The sequence below is a fragment of the Alligator sinensis genome, unplaced genomic scaffold, assembly GCF_000455745.1.
Source record: "Alligator sinensis unplaced genomic scaffold, ASM45574v1 scaffold456_1, whole genome shotgun sequence".
Lineage (NCBI taxonomy): Eukaryota > Metazoa > Chordata > Crocodylia > Alligatoridae > Alligator > Alligator sinensis.
The window spans coordinates 1,301,387-1,322,734 of record NW_005842311.1 but is presented as its reverse complement, the minus strand read 5'-3'; the positions used below and the strand labels follow the sequence as shown (position 1 = coordinate 1,322,734).

The following is a 21,348-nucleotide window of genomic DNA, read 5'->3' as shown; positions in this document are numbered from 1 at the left end:
GTTCCCTCAGCCTCTCCTCTTAAGTCATGTTCCCCAGCTTCCTAACCATTTTCATTGTCCTCTGCTGGACTCTCTTCAACTTGTCCACATCCTTTCAGTAGTGGGCTGCCCAAAACCGGACACACTACTCCAGATGTGGCCTTCATCAGTGCCAAATAGAAGGGGATAATTACTTCCCTTGATCTGCTGGCAACACTCCTACTAATGCAGCCCAGTATGCCGTTAGCCTTCTTGGCAAGAAGGGCACACTGCAGATTCATATTCAGTTTACGGTCTACTGTAATCCCCAGGTCTTTTTCTGCAGAGCTGCTGCTTACCCAGTTGGTCCCAAGCCTATGGTGGTACACAGGATTCTTCCAGTTTAAGTGCAGGACTTTGCACTTCTCCTTACTGAGCCTCATAAGATTTCTTTGAGTCCAACCCTCCAATTTGTCTAGGTCTCTGAATCCTAGCTCTACTCTTCAGCATATCTGCTACACTCCCCAGTTTCATGTCATCCACAAATTTGCTTAGGGCGCAATCCATCCCATCTGCCAAATCATTAATGAAGATATTGAGCAAGCCAGCCCCTGGGGAATCCATTTGGTACCAGCTGCCTTGACTAGACCTTGAACCATTGATCACTACCCGTTGAGCCCAACAATCCAGCCAGCTTTTTAATCCACCTCACAGTCCATCCATCCAGCCCATATTTCCTCAGCTTGCTTGCAAGAATGCTGTGGGAGACCATATCAAAAGCCTTGCTAACATCAAGATATAATCATGTCAGCTACTTTCCTTGCAGCCAGAGAGCCAGTCATCTCATCGTAGAAGGCAATCAGGTTGCTTAGGCATGACTTGCCCTTGGTGAATCCATGCTGACTGTTCCTAATCAGGTTCTCCTCCAAATGCTTAGCAATGGATTCTCTGAGGACCGTCCACACGATTTTTCCAGGGAATGAAGTGAGGCTGACAGGTCTATAGTCTTCTGGATCCTCCTCCTTCTTAAAGATGGGCATTATATATTTGCCCTTTTTCCAATTATCTAGGACTGTCCCCAATCACCACAAGTTTTCAATACTGTACAAGTTTTCAATATTGTATTGCTCTGATTCACTCCAAAACAGATTTTAATTCAGAAAACATTATTCAGTACAAACATATGAGAAACATGATAGAAAAAAACTTGGGAAGCAGTAACGTGAAAGAAAGCTTGCATCAATAACGGACAGCAAAAGCAGGCATTTGTTTGCAACCTGATGCTATGTTTGTAACCAGTACTAAATATCTTTCAAAATTGGAATCAATCTAGTTGGGGGAGATACTTTAACAAAACATACTACATTATTGTGAACCATTATTGAAACATTTCCCTATCAAATAATTTTCTCAAGAGATCCTAGTCCCTTCTTTGGTATTCCTCCTTGTCAAAAGAAGGAGAAAGTACATAAAACCTTTTCAGTGATATCACCTGTATAAGTAAAGGACTTTAAAAACTCTTCAACTTCAACTGATTAAATAAAACACATTTATATTTTGAAGTGGAACTATTATAAACGGATGGTAAACTGAAAAAGGAAGTCTAAACTGATATAAAGGAACTCAGATGAAGAAAATCATCAAATATGGAAAACTCTTCTGCTATCCTACATGCCACTTGCAATGCTTACATTCCCCAAAGCAACCTACACCAAACTGCAAGAAGCTGCTTTTGAACATCATATCCACCAAGGACAGCAACCATATGATGTCTTGAAAAAGTAGAAAGTGATGCATAATGCCAGCTTTATAGATCACCATCAAATGCATCAACTTTCCCCATCTGCAAAGGCAGAGAATGATCTCAATCAGTAGACCCTGAATACTTCCCCAGTACTTCTTTGTCACTACTATAGTAAACGGCAGACATGGAATTCTGTGTGTTCAGACAAGGAGAGCTTGGCTACATTACTTTGTTTGTATGGGTGTCCAAAACAAAGATTTTTTCTAAGAGCCTGACATTTTAAGATAAAACAAAAGTGAGAACTATGCTATGATTCACCTGGTAGGACAAAGAACCACAAAAAAGAAGCGTGTCACTATTCTGACCACAAACTTGTCCTCGCGAATAAACAAAAGGTACAGTACTGAGAAATAGGGCATGAAGGTCTCTATACAGTCTAGCCAAATTTACAGCAAACAGAAAAAAATAGGACCTTGAGGGACAAATGTTGTTATGAACTTCTAGATGACTTGCACTGTGACCTGGTAAGGTCATTCAGATCCTAACTTTTCAAGGACTGGATGATTACAAGCCTCAGTTTCTTCAGTTCTGTAAAACCTAGACATGACTGGATGTATTCCCAAAGGACATAAGGTCTCCAGGCCACTAAAATGCACAACTGCTATAGAGTTAATGTTTAATGAACTGACCTCATTCACAAACCATGCAAAAAAGGTTCTCAAATATAAAGCAACATAGCATCAATAACTACTAAAGTATTGCATACCAAATACAGATAGACATATTGAATCAATCAAAATAGAAACCACTTTTTCACTCAAATCACTTAATTAAACTCATCAAAACATCAGCTACACTGTTAACCTATATTGCCATGGACAACTGAACTTTACGTCAGGACACTTTCCATCACCAGTAAGACAGAAATTAGGTTTCACTAGGTCAAGGATACCAGGGCACTTGCAACCAGTATGGCAAACACAGAATTAAGCTTCATGTGGACATGGCTACTTTTGAAGCATTTTCTCTATTTGAGAGATTTAGAATTTATAATTCAGTACTCCAATTGAGTAACAGAACAGCTACTCTCCCAAAGCCATGATCCCTGAATCTGCTGAAATAATCCTGTGCCAAAAGACAAACATCTCTCCTTCCCACTTTCCCCCACCACACTTTGAAGTACCGTGTCATATTCAGCATACAGCACTTCAAGAAAGATGTGAATATATTTAGAGAGAGTCCAGCAGACAACAAAAATAATTAAAGAAAACATGATGCATGAGGAGAGACTTGAGATTAATTTAGAGAAGAGTAAGATACATTTGATAACAGTTAGCAAATACAAAAAAAGAGCTGCTAGATACAGGATGTCACCTGACTGTTCTCTGGTCCATCAGGGATAGAATAAAATGGATGAAAATTGCAACAAAAAACATTTAGGTTAGATCAATGATTCTCAACCAAGGTGCCACCAGAATGGTGCTGTGAGGTGTGAGGGGATAAGCTAAGCAGATAAACACATACTCAGATCCTGTTGTCTGGCTCAGGGGTTGGTGTGCTGAGCTACTGGGGAGAAGGTTGAGAGTTCAAGTCTGAGTGTAGACCCAGAGGCTCAGCTGCAAAGATGTGTCCCTTGTAGGTGCAAGAAAATTTAGTCTGTAAGGAGCAAATATTGGGAGCTGGGAGAACTAGGGTGCCCCAGAGGAGGACAAGGAGCAACGGCCATAAACTGTTAGAGGTTGGATGCAAGGGAGAACTTCTTTACAGTAAGGGTGACCAGAATCTGGAATAGACTTCCCAAGCAGGTGGTGCAATCCCCAAATGTAGACATCTTTAAGAAGAGACTAGACAGACACCTTGCTGGGCTCATTTGATTTCAGCAGTATTCCAGCCCAGAGCAAGGCAGTTGGACTCAATGACCTTTTGAGGTCCCTTACAGCCCTTAATTTCTGTGATTCTATGCTGTCAGACTTGTCTCTGCCTAGCTGATCTGCCCCTCACTACCCAGCACCTCTTCAAGAGAATAAACACTAATATCTAAAAGCATTTTTTAAATTGGGTAGCACTCAATTCATAGAAGTTATGGAGAGGTACCTTGAGTCCAATAAGGGGTGCAAGTCCATAAAAGGTTGACAACCACTGGGTAAGATATTAGGAAGAACACTCTCCATCTTATGCAGGTTATTAAGCATTGAAACAGATTCCCTAGAGAGATCACAGAATGCCCATCACCAAAACGCTTAAGCACAGGTTAGACAAAATGAACCTGCCTGGCCTCGTGTAGGTGCTCGCTTGCCACCCTGGAGCGCACGCCCAGGGTTGGCTGCGGAGGTTGTACTTGCGGCCTTGACGCTGGGTCATGTTGACCCCGAGGGAGACCCTGATACTTTTCTGCCATGCCTTGATCTTCCCTTTCAGTGGTGGTGTTCCCTCCTGTGGCTCCTTGCTGGTCGGGCGCTACCCCTAGCGGGTACTCTTGGGGCTCCACCTCCCCTACACACCAGCCACACGCCAGCTTTTAGGACGGCCAGTTGGCTCACCCTCCAATGTAGCCACCTGTCCTCTTTTTGTCAGTTTGGCTCCTGTTAATCTCACTCTGTACGGGATAGCTTCAGGACGTTGGGCCGTCCCTGATAACATGCCGGGTTCTCCCTACTGCTACCCGCCACGCTGCCCCGGCTCCTCCAGATGCATGAACACTGCCCGGGGCCCTAGCCCCGGCCTTGGGGCTCCAGGACAATGGACACAACTAAAATAAGTTAATGAAAAAAGAGAAAAAAGGGGAATGGGATCTTGGACCATCCCACTCACTACTCCAGAGTCTGCGACTCCTCCGTCCCTCGACGCCGTCTTCCCTTGTCCAGCTTTGCTGCTGCCTGGCATGGTGGCCCCTTTAACTGGCCCTGGACCCCTCTGATGGGCCCTCCCTCAGGTCCTCTTCTTGCTGCTCATGCAGCCTGTGCTTGGCGTGGGGAACAGTTCTGCAGCCTGCAGCATTCCCCCAGCCATTTTCCCACCTCTGGCTTTTATTTCAGTGGGGCTGCACTTCTTTATGACATCATCTGCCTGCACTGCTCCCAGACATAGATAAATGCGGCTGATGAATCACATGCGCGTTCCCTCATCCAGTGCATCTTTCCCTGAAAAAGGTAAGTTCACCCTATCTTCAGGGCTTTTCTCTTTGTCTTGATGGGTTGGCTCTGCCCTGGGTACCGCCATTGGAGGCGTCTCCCGGCCCTTTGCCTTCGGCCCCTGGGACACAAATGTCTGTCTGGAATTCTTTAGAAAGAAATGATCCTCCCTTAAGCAGTACTGTTAAACTTGATGCCCTCTGGAGGTCCCCTTTGGCTGTACTTATCTGCGATTGTATAGCTGTATAATCACACAACAAAAGTCTTTTACTTAGTTTGAAACTCACATTTTCATTCACTTTGACTTTTATGTACAAACAAATCTATACCTTTAGCATTCTCTCTTTAGTGTGGTCCAGCAGGTTTTCCTGTACAATGCCCCCCCCATATATTAAACACATGATGTGTATATAAAAGAATGCTCTCTCATGTGCCATCCTTGTTTACAATCTGCGTCCCCATCTGCTAAAGCCAACCACTGACAGGAAGATTGATGGATTCAAAAGAAAATCTCAAGTGCAGTGCCTGTAATCAATCTGTAAACTTGGAACAAAGTACATCACAGGCAGCCTGAATATCACAAGGAGAGTTCTATAAAAAGAATTCTTGCCTTAGTGAAAGCAAAACCTAGTTCCACAACAGCAACATGCTTTAGAAGCCACACATATATTCAAGGCCCTGCTTTTACATTGAAATTAAAGCTGTACAGAAACCAGCTATGGAGTTGTTACACATTTTGAAATACTAACTTTATAGCTGGTTGGCTCTTCTTGTAGCTGTCTGGTCATTTTTATCATGTGATAATTACTTTGCACATGTGCCCAGTCTAACTCTGTTGCACAATTAACCGGTTAATTGCATAACATATGTAATGTGTAGCAGGGGCCCAAACGGCTACCAGGAAACATCAAGAGATGCTTCTGCACTTCTATCCAATGGTTTAGAAGTCATAGTGAAAGGACAAGACAATTCTGCAATGGAATGTTCTGTAGTGATATGCAATAGAGTAACGAAACTTTCCCCCCCAAAACTATCTGCCCAGCTACTAACCACCAAGGTCTGATCCAGTAACATACTAAGAACCTTCTGAGAGGTAACAGTAATCTTCAACTCCCACTACTTCAAAATAGACATTTATAGTGCTTTGCAAGATTAGGATTCACTCTAAATTACATGTGCATTGCCCTTGTAAATTAGAGGAATATATTTTAGTATAAGAAAAAAAAAAAAAATACACAGTGGAAAAATGAGACCACAAAAAAACCTACCAAACTTCATTCAAATCAACGTGATTCAGAATTTGGAATCACCGTGAGTTTCACACACTTTTTCAATTTGCCTATAAATAATGATAATCACAAGCTACCAACAGATAAAATTCATCTTTAGCACTTGCATGTTTAATTTTGTCTGTTTGCAGTGCTTCTGATACAACCTTACTAATCAATAAAACTTGCTTATAGGAAGGGGTCCACCAATATATCCATTGGCTATCAGATCAGCACCAATAAAAGGAGAACATTATCAGCTTTTTTGATCATTATGCCCAGAGCACCCTGGCGAGCATGGCGGTCCCCACACAGTGCTGCCAGCCCAAGCCCATGGCAGGCTACAGGTCCCGGCAAGCAATGGGAGAAGGAGGGGGGTGCCAGGGAGTGGTTATAGGGCTCCACACTCAGCAACAAAGGGACCTTTACTGGCTCCTTCTGCTGCTGCCACAGCAATGCTGTGTGTGCAGCAGGGGCCTGAGCACCAGGGCTGCCTTGGAGATGTTGGGCTGCATGTGGGCAGGGTGAGGCACTGCACAAGGGGCATTCCAGTGCGCAAGCCATTGAGCTTGGCTGCACAGGGCCCACCAGCACTGAGGCAGCAGCATGCTCTGGGGCTCCAAACATGCCCAGCGCTGCAGTTCGCACAAAGGTGGAACATGAGCTGCGTGGAGAGCAGGGCTGCGAGTAAGAGCCGTGAGTGAGGGGGCAACTTGCATGGGAATAGGACGGTTACTGCCTTCCTTATCGGGGGCCAGAGCAGGCAAGAAGCATGCGTGCATGCATAATGCAAAACAAACAAAAAAAAGTTTTCTAATGTCAGTAGTTTAAAATGCTTTGCACCATTACTAAACATTGGTTATCAGATTAACATCGGTCTGTATTATTGGTTAATCATCTACTATCGGCATTGGCAAGAAAATCTTTATTGGTGCAACCCTACTTATAGCAGAAGATAGAGCTTCCCAGAGACCAGTCCATGGCATGCATGCTCACAGGAACATCTCAAATTTACCACCTACTTGCTCTAACTGAAAAGCAAGTTTCTATACTACCATCTTGACAACAAACAAAATAGAACAGACTTTAAAAAAACTCTGCCAAAACTACTACAAACAAGTCTCATATAGCAAAGGCTATAGGCACAAACATGTTAGTCATGTGACTTAAAACAGTCACGCCACTTAATACTTGCAACGCATTCATATATTGAAAGTACTTGAATAAAACAAACTGATTACAGGTTTTCATCAAAGCTACAGAAATTGACTAAAAGGCATAAACAAATACAAATAAACCTTAACAAAAACTCTCTAATAAACTGCTAATACATTTGACAGAAATTAACAAACCTGAGAAAGCTGGTTTAAGAAACAGGATGGAACAGATAGGTAAAACTGAAAAGACCTGAAAGAAAAAGAAGTTAAACAAGGTAATACAGATACAGTAAAGAAACTATAAAGGAGGTTCTTCAAAATGAGTAAGCATGCTGATAAGAATGTCAAATTATTTCAACACAGAACTTTCCTATTCATTTCAGGTAGCACCTATGTAAGGGTCTTTGCTACTTCATATGAGCCAGTGTTGGGCTCTTTATTGTATTAGGAACTGGCCCACCAAAAAGTAATGGCTGTGGTAGACGGACACAGAAGATACTATGCTTTTAAAAAATTACCAGGGAATTAGAAACATTTAAATTCTGTTAAATAGTTTTCCAGGAACGATACAGTTTATTTCATTTTTAGAGACCGAATCTTTCAGAAAACTTACATTAATATTAAATTAACAATTTCTGATCAAATACAGCTCAAAGATTATGTTGCATGAAAACAAGCAAATAATGCCACTGTAAACAATAAGAAATGAAAGTTTACACGATTTTTATAATACTCCCAACAATTCAAGCAGTTGAAATAATTTTGATCACATTTCCAGAGTTAGGAACTTCCCAAAATAATTCACTTTCAAGGAGAGTTAACAAAGCTGCAGCGCAAGTTCAAAGTTGTAATATGAGCCAGTAACATGGCTTAAGAAAAAATACATTTCAAGCTATTCTATAACGAGATTTGCCAGGCACCCATATTAAATGCATCCAGGCATCATCATGAAATAAGATCCCTCCCCAAAAGTAGTTCTTTAAAAACAAAACAGAACAGCACATAAAAACACCCCTGCCCCCCTAAAAGCCATATCTGACTCTGCTACTTTTCCACAAGGCCAATAACATACTTACTATATATAATATTATTAAACTATTATAAAAACCAGTCCTGTTTTACATATGGAATAGAGGACAGAGGGTGAAAACACTGAAAGGATTTGTTTAGAGTATCAATGATGGTGCTGGGATTACACTCCAAACCTCATGGTCAGTTCTCCACACACTGAAGTTTGCGCTATGCAGTGCAAAATTCAAAGTGGTTTATGGGAAAGTCTAAATTGAGTAGAAAGAACGTGCATGAAGGGATCCTGTATCTGTCAGAGGAATATAGAATGACTCTATGGCACATACCTTATAATGTCATATTTCCTTGTAACCCCACATTCCAGCATGCATCTATAAGTACCTGGCTATATATATGTATTCAAACAGGAGAAAAACTATAGTATTTCATACCGTATGTGTAAAGTACTAAAAGAACTATAACTTTAAAATGTCTTGAGTTTGTAAGTTTCGAATTCTCAGAATCAACATGGCAGTAGCTGTTTTTGCACTGAATAGTCTTGTTTTTTTAAAAAGCAAATAAAAAACATCAAGTGATCAACATACGAGTCAAATGAGGAAAAAAAAAAGATGGTGTAGTTACTTCAAACTGAAGAAAAAATTAATATATTTTATATGGCTACACACAATTTTACCTCCAAGCATTTGTTTTTGAAGTTGCCTAGGATAAAGCATACATTATGCATTTCATTATCTGATGCAACACATTCTTTCCATATGTAAATGCATACATGTTTATTTTAACCTTCAGGATTCCCAACATGCATATAATGGCACATATTCAGAGATCAATGAAACATCATATACTCCTCTTATAAAGAATGGATACCAATGGGTAACAAAATACTAACTGCTGCAATGTCTCTAGGATAATCCCAAACTATTTACTAGCCAAGTATACAGCCCACTTGAAGTGGAGTCACTTTGGCAGAAAGGCAAACAAATGTGCAGTGTTAGCCTGCTTAAATGAACTTTCCACCATCTTTTGTCTACGTGGGGACTTCACAGTTCAATAGCATGTGGGCTGAGGCAAGAAGAGGCGCTTTTAGTTTTAAAAAAGTACTCCACCTCTACTTTACTAGACTGTGCAGCCGTACATTACATTATACCTTTTGTCAAGAACAGAAGAAGCATCATAGGAGAACTGTCTTTTTTTTTTTTTAATCTCTTCACTAATGATGTTCTTCTGATCGTTTGAAGACAAATCTGTAATATGTAACAATTAGGTTTCAAGAGCCATGTCAGAAATGATCTTCCAGAATTACCTGAAAAACAACTGAAGCATTGTGTGATCCTGAATCTGAAGTACTAACAAATACTACAGCTTCATATTATCAAACAGTAATTGAGGACTAGGTAGATATAATGCATTAGTACTGCAGAACTGTAGTTTCTAGAGGTCTTCCATTTTGCATTAAACTGACCCCAAGAAGTCCAGTGGACCCCTTTTTGCAAGTGTCATAAGAAAGAAATGGGAGCATGAGAAACAGCCCAAGGCAGCTTGAATGATATACTGTACATGTTGACCTATTGCTCAGACAAGTCTCCTACTTGTATCATATTAATCTGGCGGTAAAAAAAGTGTTTTACTTTTTAATTTAGAAATAGCATACCCCTGGTTCTTTTCATAAACTCTAAATACATCCATTTTAAATATTATTTTAATTCACAGAGGTAGGTTTATTTGAAACTTAGTACGACAGACAGTGATAAAAATTTATGATAAGGCTGCAGTAACAAGGCTACTTGTCCGATATGCTAATATTTTCATTTAAACTTCTTTCTTTCTAACGCCTGTTAAAGAAGTAAAGAAGGAACATGGAGATCACAGTGCGGCTGGGGTGCGGGGGCAGCATGCAGGGGAGATCTAGCTGTGTGGTTTCATGGGAGTGCAGGGCAGACCACACCACATGCACCACCAGCCCCCGCAACTTACATTCTGCTCCAGCTTTGGGCCCAGAGATGCTGCTGCTGCTTCTGCCCAGCCAGGCAGGATGGGACCAGGCCATGGCCACTGCTGCTCACTGCACTAGAGCCAGAGCAGAGCAGCAGCAAATATACAGCAGAGAAGGCTGTGTGGGAGGTTAGTAGGTGACAGGGGTCAAGCACGGAGCATGGGGGGCAGGTGGTACGTGGCAGGACGAATGGAGGAAATATGGTAGGGACAAATAGTAGGTATGGTAGGCATGGGAGTGGGGGAGGGGGGAAGGGAGGGTCTGACCCCTCATCCCCCTTGCCACTGCTTTCCCCCACAGCAGTGGGAGGATGAATTTAAAGACAGCCCCCCCAATAATTAGATTATATCCATGGAAAATTATAATAAATGTACACATTTTCTATCTATTGAATCTAATTATTGTGGGGGAAAGGTCATCTTAAATTCAAAGTCATCTTGGATTCAGGTAAATACAGTGCACTTATTTATTCCAGTTGTACAAAGAAGAAAGTCACTCCCCATTTGTTGACAAACCTTGGCATGAATTTGTTCATGATGGCCTGAATTACTTTTCCCTTGATAGGAGGTAGAAAAGACCTGCGAGTTAAAGAAATCACTTTGAGTTGTAACATTTACACACTGGGTTTTTGCCTACGGATTTCAAAGCTCTCTCTCTGTTAAAGCACCAAGATGTATTTTACTGAAGGAACAACAGGGTCAAATAATGCTTCCATCTGAATGCCGTCTTGATTCACTATATCAAGTAAAACAGTACCTATTTTAGCATGGTTAACTACTTCATGTCTCTGCAAGGAATGATATTCTGAGCTAGCTAGTAATGAGCAAGCATGCTCAGGTTTTGCATAGGATTCCATGCTGCTGAAGCTTTAGATCCATTAGTACTAGAAAGAACATGCACTTCTTGATAATTTGAAGGCAAAATATAATATAGAAAAATTATGTTTCAGGAACTTGTTACATGGAAGAAAAATACTACCTTTTTGAGCAGCACAGACCGTATGTGCGCCAAAGGCCACAGGTGCAACTGAAGGCATCATGAGATCTGATGGATGATTCCCACGATTGCGCTTCCTGCCATGACACCAATGCATGGCAAGAAGTATGACTGGGGGGGTCCCAGGCTTCCTGAGATCTTGATCTGAGGCTTTCCCTGCACCAGTCCCCTGGCTAGGAGCCCCAGCACCTGATGGGGCTCCCAGCTCCAGGGGTACACCAAATCAGCTGATGGGGCCCTAAGCAGCAGGAGCACATTGTGCACCCCGTGGCTTGGAGCCTAGGATCAGCCGACAGCTCGCAGCCATAGAGGGCACACTGGGTGGCCAGCCTGGCCACACGCTCAATGGACAGCATGAAAGGAACCAGCCAAAGTTATTACACATACTTTGTGTAGTAACTTTGTGCCTTATTCCTGGTTTTATCAAACCATTAACAGCATTAATACGTGGCCAGATAACTACTTACATCTTGTTTAACTGGTTAATTACATCTCAAGTATAAGTGTGCGCCAGGGTCCTATAGAGAGGATATTCTACATAATTATAAAATTCCTGTTTCTAAACAAAATCCTAAATTTTCTATTAGGAAATAGAAATAAAGAATCTGCTTAAGAAGGAAGTCACAAGACACTGCCCCAAGTAACTATCTAGATAACAGGAGACAAGAACACTCCATTCCTATCAGTGTGTTACTATAGCAGAAAGACTCTTGATATTTTTATTACTAAATCTAATGACCTAGGAAAAATACCAAACATGCTGAAGACACTCAGAAAAGAACATGCTATTTCTACCACACTTCATTTCCTTAAGATTTCTACCGCACATTTTATCAGTTGTAGATTTTCTTCTTTAGTCAAGAATGCACCAGTTTGTTCCTGGTTTATGACTATCACAAACTGAAGTTGGTGCTGGAAAGTATTAGTCTCTAAGGATTCCTGTACATGTATAGGGGTAATTACAGCACATCGGAGCAGTCTTGATTAATTGAGTTTGTTGGACTGTACCAATTATCACACTCCAGCCAGCCCCTGTGTCTCATGTATCAGCATCCCTGCGTTTCAAAATGGTAGCGGGGTGGTTTAAGCACAGTGTCCCAATTTCGAAGTGCGGGGAAGCTGATACATGAGACGCTGTGGGCACTTTAGAGTGGTGCTCTAGTTAAAGTGTCCCCGTCCCCCCACCGAGCATGTGTAAAAATGCTTAAAGGTTTCACTCAAAATTTGTAAACCAAATCCTGAATCTTCTATATTCCAGTTTTACACCTACTACTGAAAAGACATTTTGCATGAAACCAACAAAGAACACGAGTTATTGCTACCAATTGAGAATATGAATCCACAGTTCAGAAGATTATAAATACAACTTTCTCTCTGAAGCTATAACTGTAGAACAGTAGATATGCTAGATGGACATTTTCCTACCCTCTTGTGAATCCAAAGCACTAGTAAACTTGTATCACAGCCTTCAGTCCCTCCACCATCCTTTTCCAAGTTTTGAACTTTATATCCACCACTTAACAATAGTGAATCTTACAAACAGGACTGAAATCTGACAAACAATTTCTCAAATTACAAATCGGTTTAAAGAAATTTTAATGAAGGTCAATTTGGGTATTGGGTCTGCCTTCTTCCGCAAGTTTTAAGATTCTCAATCTTAATCTATCAAGGAACATAAAATTTGATTAAAGAAATAAACAAAAAGTGTTCACTTACCAAATATTACTTTTTAATAGTGTGTCTCTAACTTGTTGGCATCCTTGTCTTATGAAGCACCTGCCTTAAATATAAGCTTGGAGGGTAAACAGGAGAGATGGAAGGCAGAAAGACCTGACCTTACTCTCTGAACCTTTTTCAAAAGCCATCTGTGTGCTTGTGAAAAGCATAAGCACATACCACACATTTCTCTCTTCAAAATAAAGGCCAGAAGGTACATTCTTAGTAATAGGCTTTTTGTCTCTCTCTACTGTACATGACAGAAGCTTCTCTGAACAGCATCTCTCTGGATGGGAACATTTTCCTCTAATATAATACTCCAAATATCAGGCCAGCATACACATTAAAACAAATCTCTTACTAGTTTGACTCTCTCATTGGAAAATGGGTAATCTGAGAAAGAAAAAAAAAATTCAAAAGGACTCATCCATAACTCTAGATTGAAAACTGTAAAACTGATTTTAGAATTCAGGAGACAGGGGTACTACACATATGGTTCACATGCCCCGCTACAAAAAAAAATTACAATAATTGGACACTATTTATGACAAGTTAGAGTTACAGCAGCAACTCTTTACTGCGTTAACTTGTTAATGTTAACAGCAAGTACCACCTGGCATTTTACAGGTAAACACAGATTATAAGACATGCTGCATAATTTTTGAGACAGCAAACTTAACCTAAATGCATTGTGCCATGCTTTTCTTTTACCAGTGACTGATCATTGCTATTTCTTTGCTGCAATGAAATAAAAAAAAAAAAAAAAGAGTCAGCCATTCTGAAACTTGAGGTTAAAAAACAAAACAAACACCACAGTTTACAAAACAACAGAAATTTAAGATTTAAAGTAATTTCAGCTGCTAACAGCAGCAGAAGTATCAACTGGCTTATTTTTTCTTAGAAAAGCATGCATTAGGATACGTGTAGAGTTCCATGTATCTGGACTTTGCCATACTTTGTCTGGTGTAAACTTGTTGAATTCCAGCTCTGAGATCATCCCATATCTGGTCAAGACCAATCTGTTTAAGTCCATGTGGGTTCTGACTCCTATTCGATGACATTTTGGGTTTCCTGTGAAGTCTTCCAGTGCAGCAGTGTGAGATCTGGTTATTCCTCCATCAGAAGTTAAACAACATTCTAAGTCGAGGTCGCAATCACTCAAAAGAGATATTCTTTACATATGAAAAGTATTGTCCCCCTGCAAGATAACCTGCCAAAAAATAAGGAAAAAGCCACATATCATACACTGCTATTGCATTCGTTTTCATCAGCTATTATAACAAAAGATATAAAACTTTAATAGGAAATGCTGCATCTTATCAGTAAAACCTACTGTATACCACTAAATCTACCACTAATGGAACACAATAATTGCTTTCATCATACTAGTCACTGTCCTGGCACTTTAAAAAATAAATAAATAAAACACAAAACAGCTTTACAACCTGAATTCACACCAAAAAGTGTCAACAAACAGATAAAGTTTTAAATATAGATTTGTAGGATGATCACCAAGCTTAAGGAAAAATTTTGAAAGACAACCATACTATTGCCCAAACAAAATACTGAATTTTAGAAGCAACCAATGCTGATCTGCAATCACCACTTGTACTAAAGGCCTGTGTAATATTTATCATGGACCCCAAATATTCACAGAATAACTGCATCTTAATGGATTTCCTGACTTGGTTACTGATTTTAAATTTCTTAAGATTCATGAAATATAGATGATACACACATGGGGCCACAGAAAACAAAAGTTAGTTAACCTGAAAGAAAATCATGCTAACGTTATCGGAGAGTTCTTAGATCCTTATTTACTCCTATTTTCAATAGTTTTGTTTTTCCTTTTTGAGGATGCTTTTTGGTTTGACATTTACTAACATGGGAGTCTGAAGAGAAGAGATCTGGAAATACTCGAGACAGACAAAGCAATTTTCCAGTTCAGCACTCTATGACAAGCTATGTCACCAGGCCCTAGGGCATCTGCCATGACAAAGCTGGAAGAGGGTGGAATTCTAGAAACTTTATTTAAGTTAATGAGGACTACTTCACTGCTAATAAGAAAGCAAAAAAAAATATTCCCAATGCAAAGCTCTCCCAGCAGCTGACACTAAATTAATAAAAACAGATTTTCCCTCCCAACAGTAGTAAAATTGCCACACTTCAGCCTACCCCAGAGGTTTATGACAAGGCACTGCTTAATGAACTTCCAGAAGCATTAGTAAAGATTCAGAGTTAGCCAAGAAATACTAAAAGTTTTTTTTTAATATTTTGTCATCACAGGCTATCCCAGGTTCTAGATCCTCTCAAAACTTTTGATTTTAAAAAATGTGTAGAACAAAAACTGATTTCTGAAGCTCTGATTGAGTTAACGGACATCAGTCACCTTGGGCAGCATGTCTCTTGTTATGTAATGGAACAAGCAGCCATTAATGTATTAAAATGAATTTAAATTAAACAAAAAAGGTATGGAAAATGAGATAAAAGGAGAAGGCAGATAAACGAGAGAGAAGACAGAAGGACTCATAGGGTAGGAGTTTACTCAATCAAAAGAATGGCGGGGGTGGCGGGTGGCGCTGTAGCACAGAAAGGTTAGAACCACTGATAAAAACTGGTAATCACGTATAAGCCATTTAAAATGGCAGATATGACATGAAGAGAACAATCCCCAAGGACTGGGTGCCAAGCATACCAAGCACTGTAGGCATTTTAAGAAACATCTTTAGAATTTGATTATTACATGGTCCACCCACTGTGGCATCAGAACTATTAAAAATCTCCCTTAGGTAACAAATGAAAATTATACAAAGGACAATCTAAAAATTAACCCATGAATACAAGATAATTAGGGCCAATATAGATATGGTACCAATTAACCAAAATTGCCACTTACTATGCTGATAAAGTTTGCCAGTACAACTATCTAACTGTTTTATCACTTTAAAATGGGGAGTCTCAGCATAAGGTTGCTTATGTGCCTTTTAACCAGGGACCATAGAAGCCCTTCCCAAATTTTACAAAAATGATGTAACTGGGGCCAAATTAATCATGCTTTTTTCTTCATCTGATTTAGAAAGGTAGACAGCATAACATTCCTATAGGAAATACAGTATTCGATAGGGCCGCTGTCATAACTATTTCTGGATAGCTGCTTGTTCTATACCAGCATTCAACCTTCTTTCCAGGTTTAGTATCCTATTACAAAAAGCCTTCCCAGCTTTATGTCTGCCAAAAACTTTTAAGGTCAGCCAGAACATATATTTGTACGGCTTCCCATAAAAAGCTGCTCTAAAAATCTTGAGAATGTCACGACATCTCAAAGACCCTAGTCAAACTTATGGAAGAAAGGGTGCATTTGGATGGATGGACAGACAAGCAAATAGAAGGATGGACTAGGCAGGAACTGCAGACTTATGATAAAGTAGAAATTCTATTTCTTCATGGTGTTAAACTTTAAATCCCAAACTTTACATTTTCATAATATTATCTTGAGTAATAGGTATTCTTGCATTTAATTACATACTTCTTTGAACTTCCAGATGGATTAGGAAAGATTTAAATTCAACTAGGAGTTGCTAATTACCCCCAGGTATCTTAGGTCCTTAATTCTGACAACAAATTTTAAAATTGTAAAGAATTTGTGGATGATTGAAATGAAATTATTACAAATGAGAAGCAAGTTATTGGAAGATCATGCAAAAAATGAGAAACTAGTAAATGTAATTTTTGACTAAAAGACAAACTTTTTATTTTCCTATGAATTACAAACACACACAAGGACACACTAATATTGTGAATACATTACCAGAGTGAAACAGTAAACCATGATATAGAAGCACTGCATGGTTAATTTTCACTTCTATCATTTCCAGAAATGGAAGTGTAACCTTTTAAATTCCACTTTCCTTAAATCAAAAACGGAAGACAGGAAGAATGTCCACCTCCCTATTATTGCAGGAAACAGATTATATGTATTACACACACACATCCTACTACAATCCTTGCTCTGTACTCCGGTGTAGAAAGAAGTTCAAGAACCCTCCTCCTTTCCCACACACATACACACTTTCCCTGGTAAAGATGAAGAAACCATCTCCAGTACTGTTTGGAATTTTCTCCAACCAGCAACAGTGTTGCCATGATACTTGTAGATATTACTGCTGACCACAGAAGGTTTCTTAGTAGCAGCCAAACACTGAGCAATTATCTCAGTGTTACACTGGTACTGATTGGACAAGCTAAAAAACAGCAAGAATAGGTACAAGACTGGAAGATATCAATTAACATTTGAAAACTTCTCTTCAGTCTTCAGAACAGAAACTTCCTTTGCTAAACCAAAGCTTCAGTTTTTGCAGAAACTGACTAATTTTGCACACCAACCTCCTTATAAGTAAATACAGGTAGTCCTCGACTTAGTGTTTCGAGTTGCAACGTTTCGCATTTACGTTTCTAAACTGACACCGTTTCAACTCGTAAAGTCAAAACTGACACCATAAATGCTTGATCTAATGCCATGCCATACCAGCGAACAAGTTTGCTGCATCGCTCATCTCCCTGGAGAACATCCATCCAAACTTCCTTGGATACTTTCTTTAAGAAAGCAGACAAGACTCCAGAAAAACCTGCAGCCAATACTCCTGAGAAGACTCCAGCCAAGAACCCTTCAAGAAGTCCAACCAAGAGCCTTTTGAAAAGTCCAGCAAAGTCACCTCAGAGAAGTCCTTCCAACACAATATGATTCCTATTTACAATATAAATACATTAATGTAGCTATATATCTCATCCATAATTGATCGAGTACAAAATTCTGCGGTATTTTTTGTGAAAATAGGGTATCAGGCCTTGGGTCAGGAATCAATCCCCCATTTATAACATTGTTTCTTATGAAAAAATTGGTTCCAAGCTGCAACATTTTGACTTAAGACATGGTTTTCAGGAACCAATTGTGTTTCTTGTGTCATAAATCCGAGGACTGCCTATATTCCCAACTTGCTGGGGACAAGTGGACTTCAGGAGCACTGGGTCCAGTTTTAGGCCCCCCAACTTCCAAATGGTTGTGGACAAATCGGAGCAAGTCCAGTGGAGGACAACAAAAATGGTTAGGGGGTGGGGGCACAAGATTTATGAATAGATGCTGAGAGAACTGGGCTTATTTAGTTTAGAGCAGAGAAAGCTGAGAGGGGATTTAATAGCAGCTTTCAACTACCTGAAGGGAGGTTCCAAACAGGATGAAGCTGGACTGTTCTCAATGGTGGCAGGTGACAGAACAAGGAGCAATGGTCTCAAGTTGCAGCAAGGGAAGTTTAGGTTGGATATTAGGAAAAGCTCTCTCACTAAGAGAGTAGTAAAACACTGGAACAGGTTACCCAGAAAAATTGTAGTCTTCATTCTTCAAGGTTTTTAAGATCCAGCTAGACAAAAACTTGTCTGGAATGATCTAGTTGGGAATGGTCCTGCTTTGAGCAGGAGGCTGGACTAGATGGACTCCTGAGGTCCCTTCTAACCATAATTTTCTGTGATTCTATGATACTCTTTAATATTAGGGTTAGCAGCCAAAAGAAAAGAATTGTAGCATTACCATAAATTTTAGGGTTTTTGATACTTACTGGGATAAACTACAAAAGTACACGTTTATTATATCCAGTCCAAAAATAAAATATAAAAAGTCAATGCATTTATTCCCAAGTCTGGTTTTAGTCGGCTTTCATCTTGTGTTGAGAAGAAAACTGCATGCTTATTGGAACAGCTAATTTACTCCAGAGGTTTTGAGGTACAATCCTATGCTTGTACCTCTTAATCAAATTAGTATCTTAGCATTTTAAAATTAATATACTGGAAGAGAGGGGCAGTGGTAAATGGCCATGGTTTCATTTTGGTTTCAAATTTTCTGCAATTTATTTTTTAGACACCTAACAATTTACAAGGGTCTATCCTTTATATGGTTTAACTGGCACTGCAGTATCTGCATTTGATTACAATATTTCAGTACTGCTTGGTTAGTTCTGAATTTGAATTTGCTACTAAACGAATCAATCAAGAAAAGTAATTAACTCTGTTTACAAGCTTCATAGACTAAAACGATTCACCTTACCAGTTATTTGGAATACACTTGGTAAAAACAACATATGGATAAAACTAAACATTGTGTACTTATATCTTTCTGCATATCATTCACCTATATGGAAAGGAGTTAAATGGTAATTCAGTTTAACTGGAACATAGAATAGCTGGTAGGACTACTCAAGTTATAAGCAGTTTACTTACAAAACAATTTCCTATTTAGTCCGTTTTGCCTAAAATATACTATTATATATGCACCAAAATTATATTTTGTTATGAAGTATAACTTTTATTACTGTACATCTTTTTTAAAGAAAATGTGAAGATTTATCCTATGTATAAAGTTAGAGAATGCACTGTTCCAATAAATATTTTAGATCAGTGTGAAGAGAACCCATCCATATGTGAACTCAGAGGCCTTCAGGTCTAGAGAATTTAATTATACTTGGTGTCTCTTACATGATGTCATGATTACTAAGACCTTTAAGAAAGTAAAAACTATGACCTTTTGGATTAGGTACATACATATCTAAGCCCTTGGAATCAGTCATGGCAAAAAATAAATACCATGAAGCATAAATGAAATACCTCACGCTTTTGCATTTAGTTTTGCAATGTCATACCCTGCTAAATCAGCTCTATTTTGACACTGAGTTTATGGAAATTTATCCCAAGGCATATGGTAAAATAGTGACAAAGACTGGATTAGAAATCAGAAGTTCTTGGGTTAGTGGTGATTAGAACACTACAACAGGCTGGCTTGCCAAACAAATGAAAATTACAAGCTCAAAACTAAAAACCCAGTTTTATAAACAATGTTAGGGTAGGACCTCTCACCTTAGTAAGCAATATCAGCAGCAGTGCATGGATGATTAATTTTGAACCAGTCATTAGAAAGATGGAATGTTGTTGGATAGATTTGATGCTTAAAAACTAGGACACTAGAGTAGGGATGGTCAACCCCAAGCCTACACCCCTCTGGCCCGTGGGGCTCCTGAAAGGTCTGGAAATTTGGCAATGGAAGAGCAATTGCAGCATTAATTGCTGCTCCCCTGCTGCCAAATTTCCAGAGGGGAGCCCAAAGGGCCAGACAACATGGCAGTACACACCACATCTGATTGGTGCAGGACTAGATAGGGTGATGCATGGGTCCAGATCATGAGGTGCAGGGCTGTATTGAGCTGTTCAGTGGCGGAATCCCGGTGGCACGGTGCTGAATTGCACTGGCCTGTGGCTGGATTGCAAGTGAGAGTCCAAATCCAGGTGGTGTGCAGGTAGGGATGCAGATCAGGGAATGCTGAAACCGGCCCACAGACCAGCTTTATGCTTTTCATCCAGCCTGTGGAAGCAAAAGGTTGGGCCCTGCTCTTCTAGAGTTGTGCCAATTCTGCCACTAATTTACACTATGGCTTTGAAGCACCAAATCTACATTTATATCATCTCTGCAGTACCTGTTGTTCTTGTTAATGGGGAGAGGGGCAAGTATACAATGAAACCATCACATTTAACGTGGCATATGGGTAGTTGTTTAAGAAATGGCATATGTTATCTACTACAAACCAAAACCTGACACTTGTGAAATTAAGTTCTATGACGCCATGTCAAAAGAAGCTCATAATTTTTCCTAATGTGACCAAAAGAGATAAAGCAAAGGAAGAAAACATAATAGAAGTATCAGACTCTATTTAGAACTTTATTGTGATGGTTCAAAATAGGTAGGTAAAAATGGCAAAAACTACTTCGTATTTTGAGGCAAATCCTACACTGCTTAAACCAGTGAAAGTTTTGCCACTGGATTACCAGTCCTGCATTACACCACTGTGCCACTGTTTATTATAAAATAACAAAGCACTCTATAACCACTTTATTATACCACTATCAAGGCAACTTCAGTGTGGTCCAATATTCATTGATGATAATACTCTGCTCCAACTGACAGGAAAAATGAGCACATTTGGCCAAGTTTCTTTAACTGTTTGTGCCATGACTTTGCATGAAAAAAATGGAGTGAATATAATACTTCATATATACCAGGGTCCATGAAGGGATAAACGGTGGCCCCTAAAGGGTTAAATGGGCCCATGTAGGTTAAATTGTGGCCCCTAGGCTCCTCCTATCTAGCCACCATTCTCCTGATAATTCTGTGAGCAAAAAGTAGTCAGTTTCTGGGCTTCCACTCCAGCTTTCACTGCCTGCCCTTGCCCCAGGGAGTGGATCAGTGTCATGCAGTATTGCTTTGGGAACTTAAGGTAAGCCTGGGTTCACGGTGCATTAGTGGGGGGGGGGGGGTGGA

General features: G+C 39.8%; 1 protein-coding gene across 4 annotated transcripts in view; it reads right to left on the bottom strand.

The window, feature by feature from the left end:
* The window catches only part of CUL1 (cullin 1), a 75,077-nt gene that overhangs the window by 38,606 nt on the left and 15,123 nt on the right, over window positions 1–21,348 (bottom strand). For all 4 annotated transcript variants that reach the window (XM_025209836.1, XM_006028401.3, XM_025209838.1 and 1 more), the window contains exon 2: window positions 13,914–14,202. In XM_025209836.1, coding sequence (XP_025065621.1) covers window positions 13,914–14,053 — 140 coding nt within the window. In that variant the 5' untranslated portion in view covers window positions 14,054–14,202. The remainder of the gene's footprint in view (window positions 1–13,913; window positions 14,203–21,348) is intronic.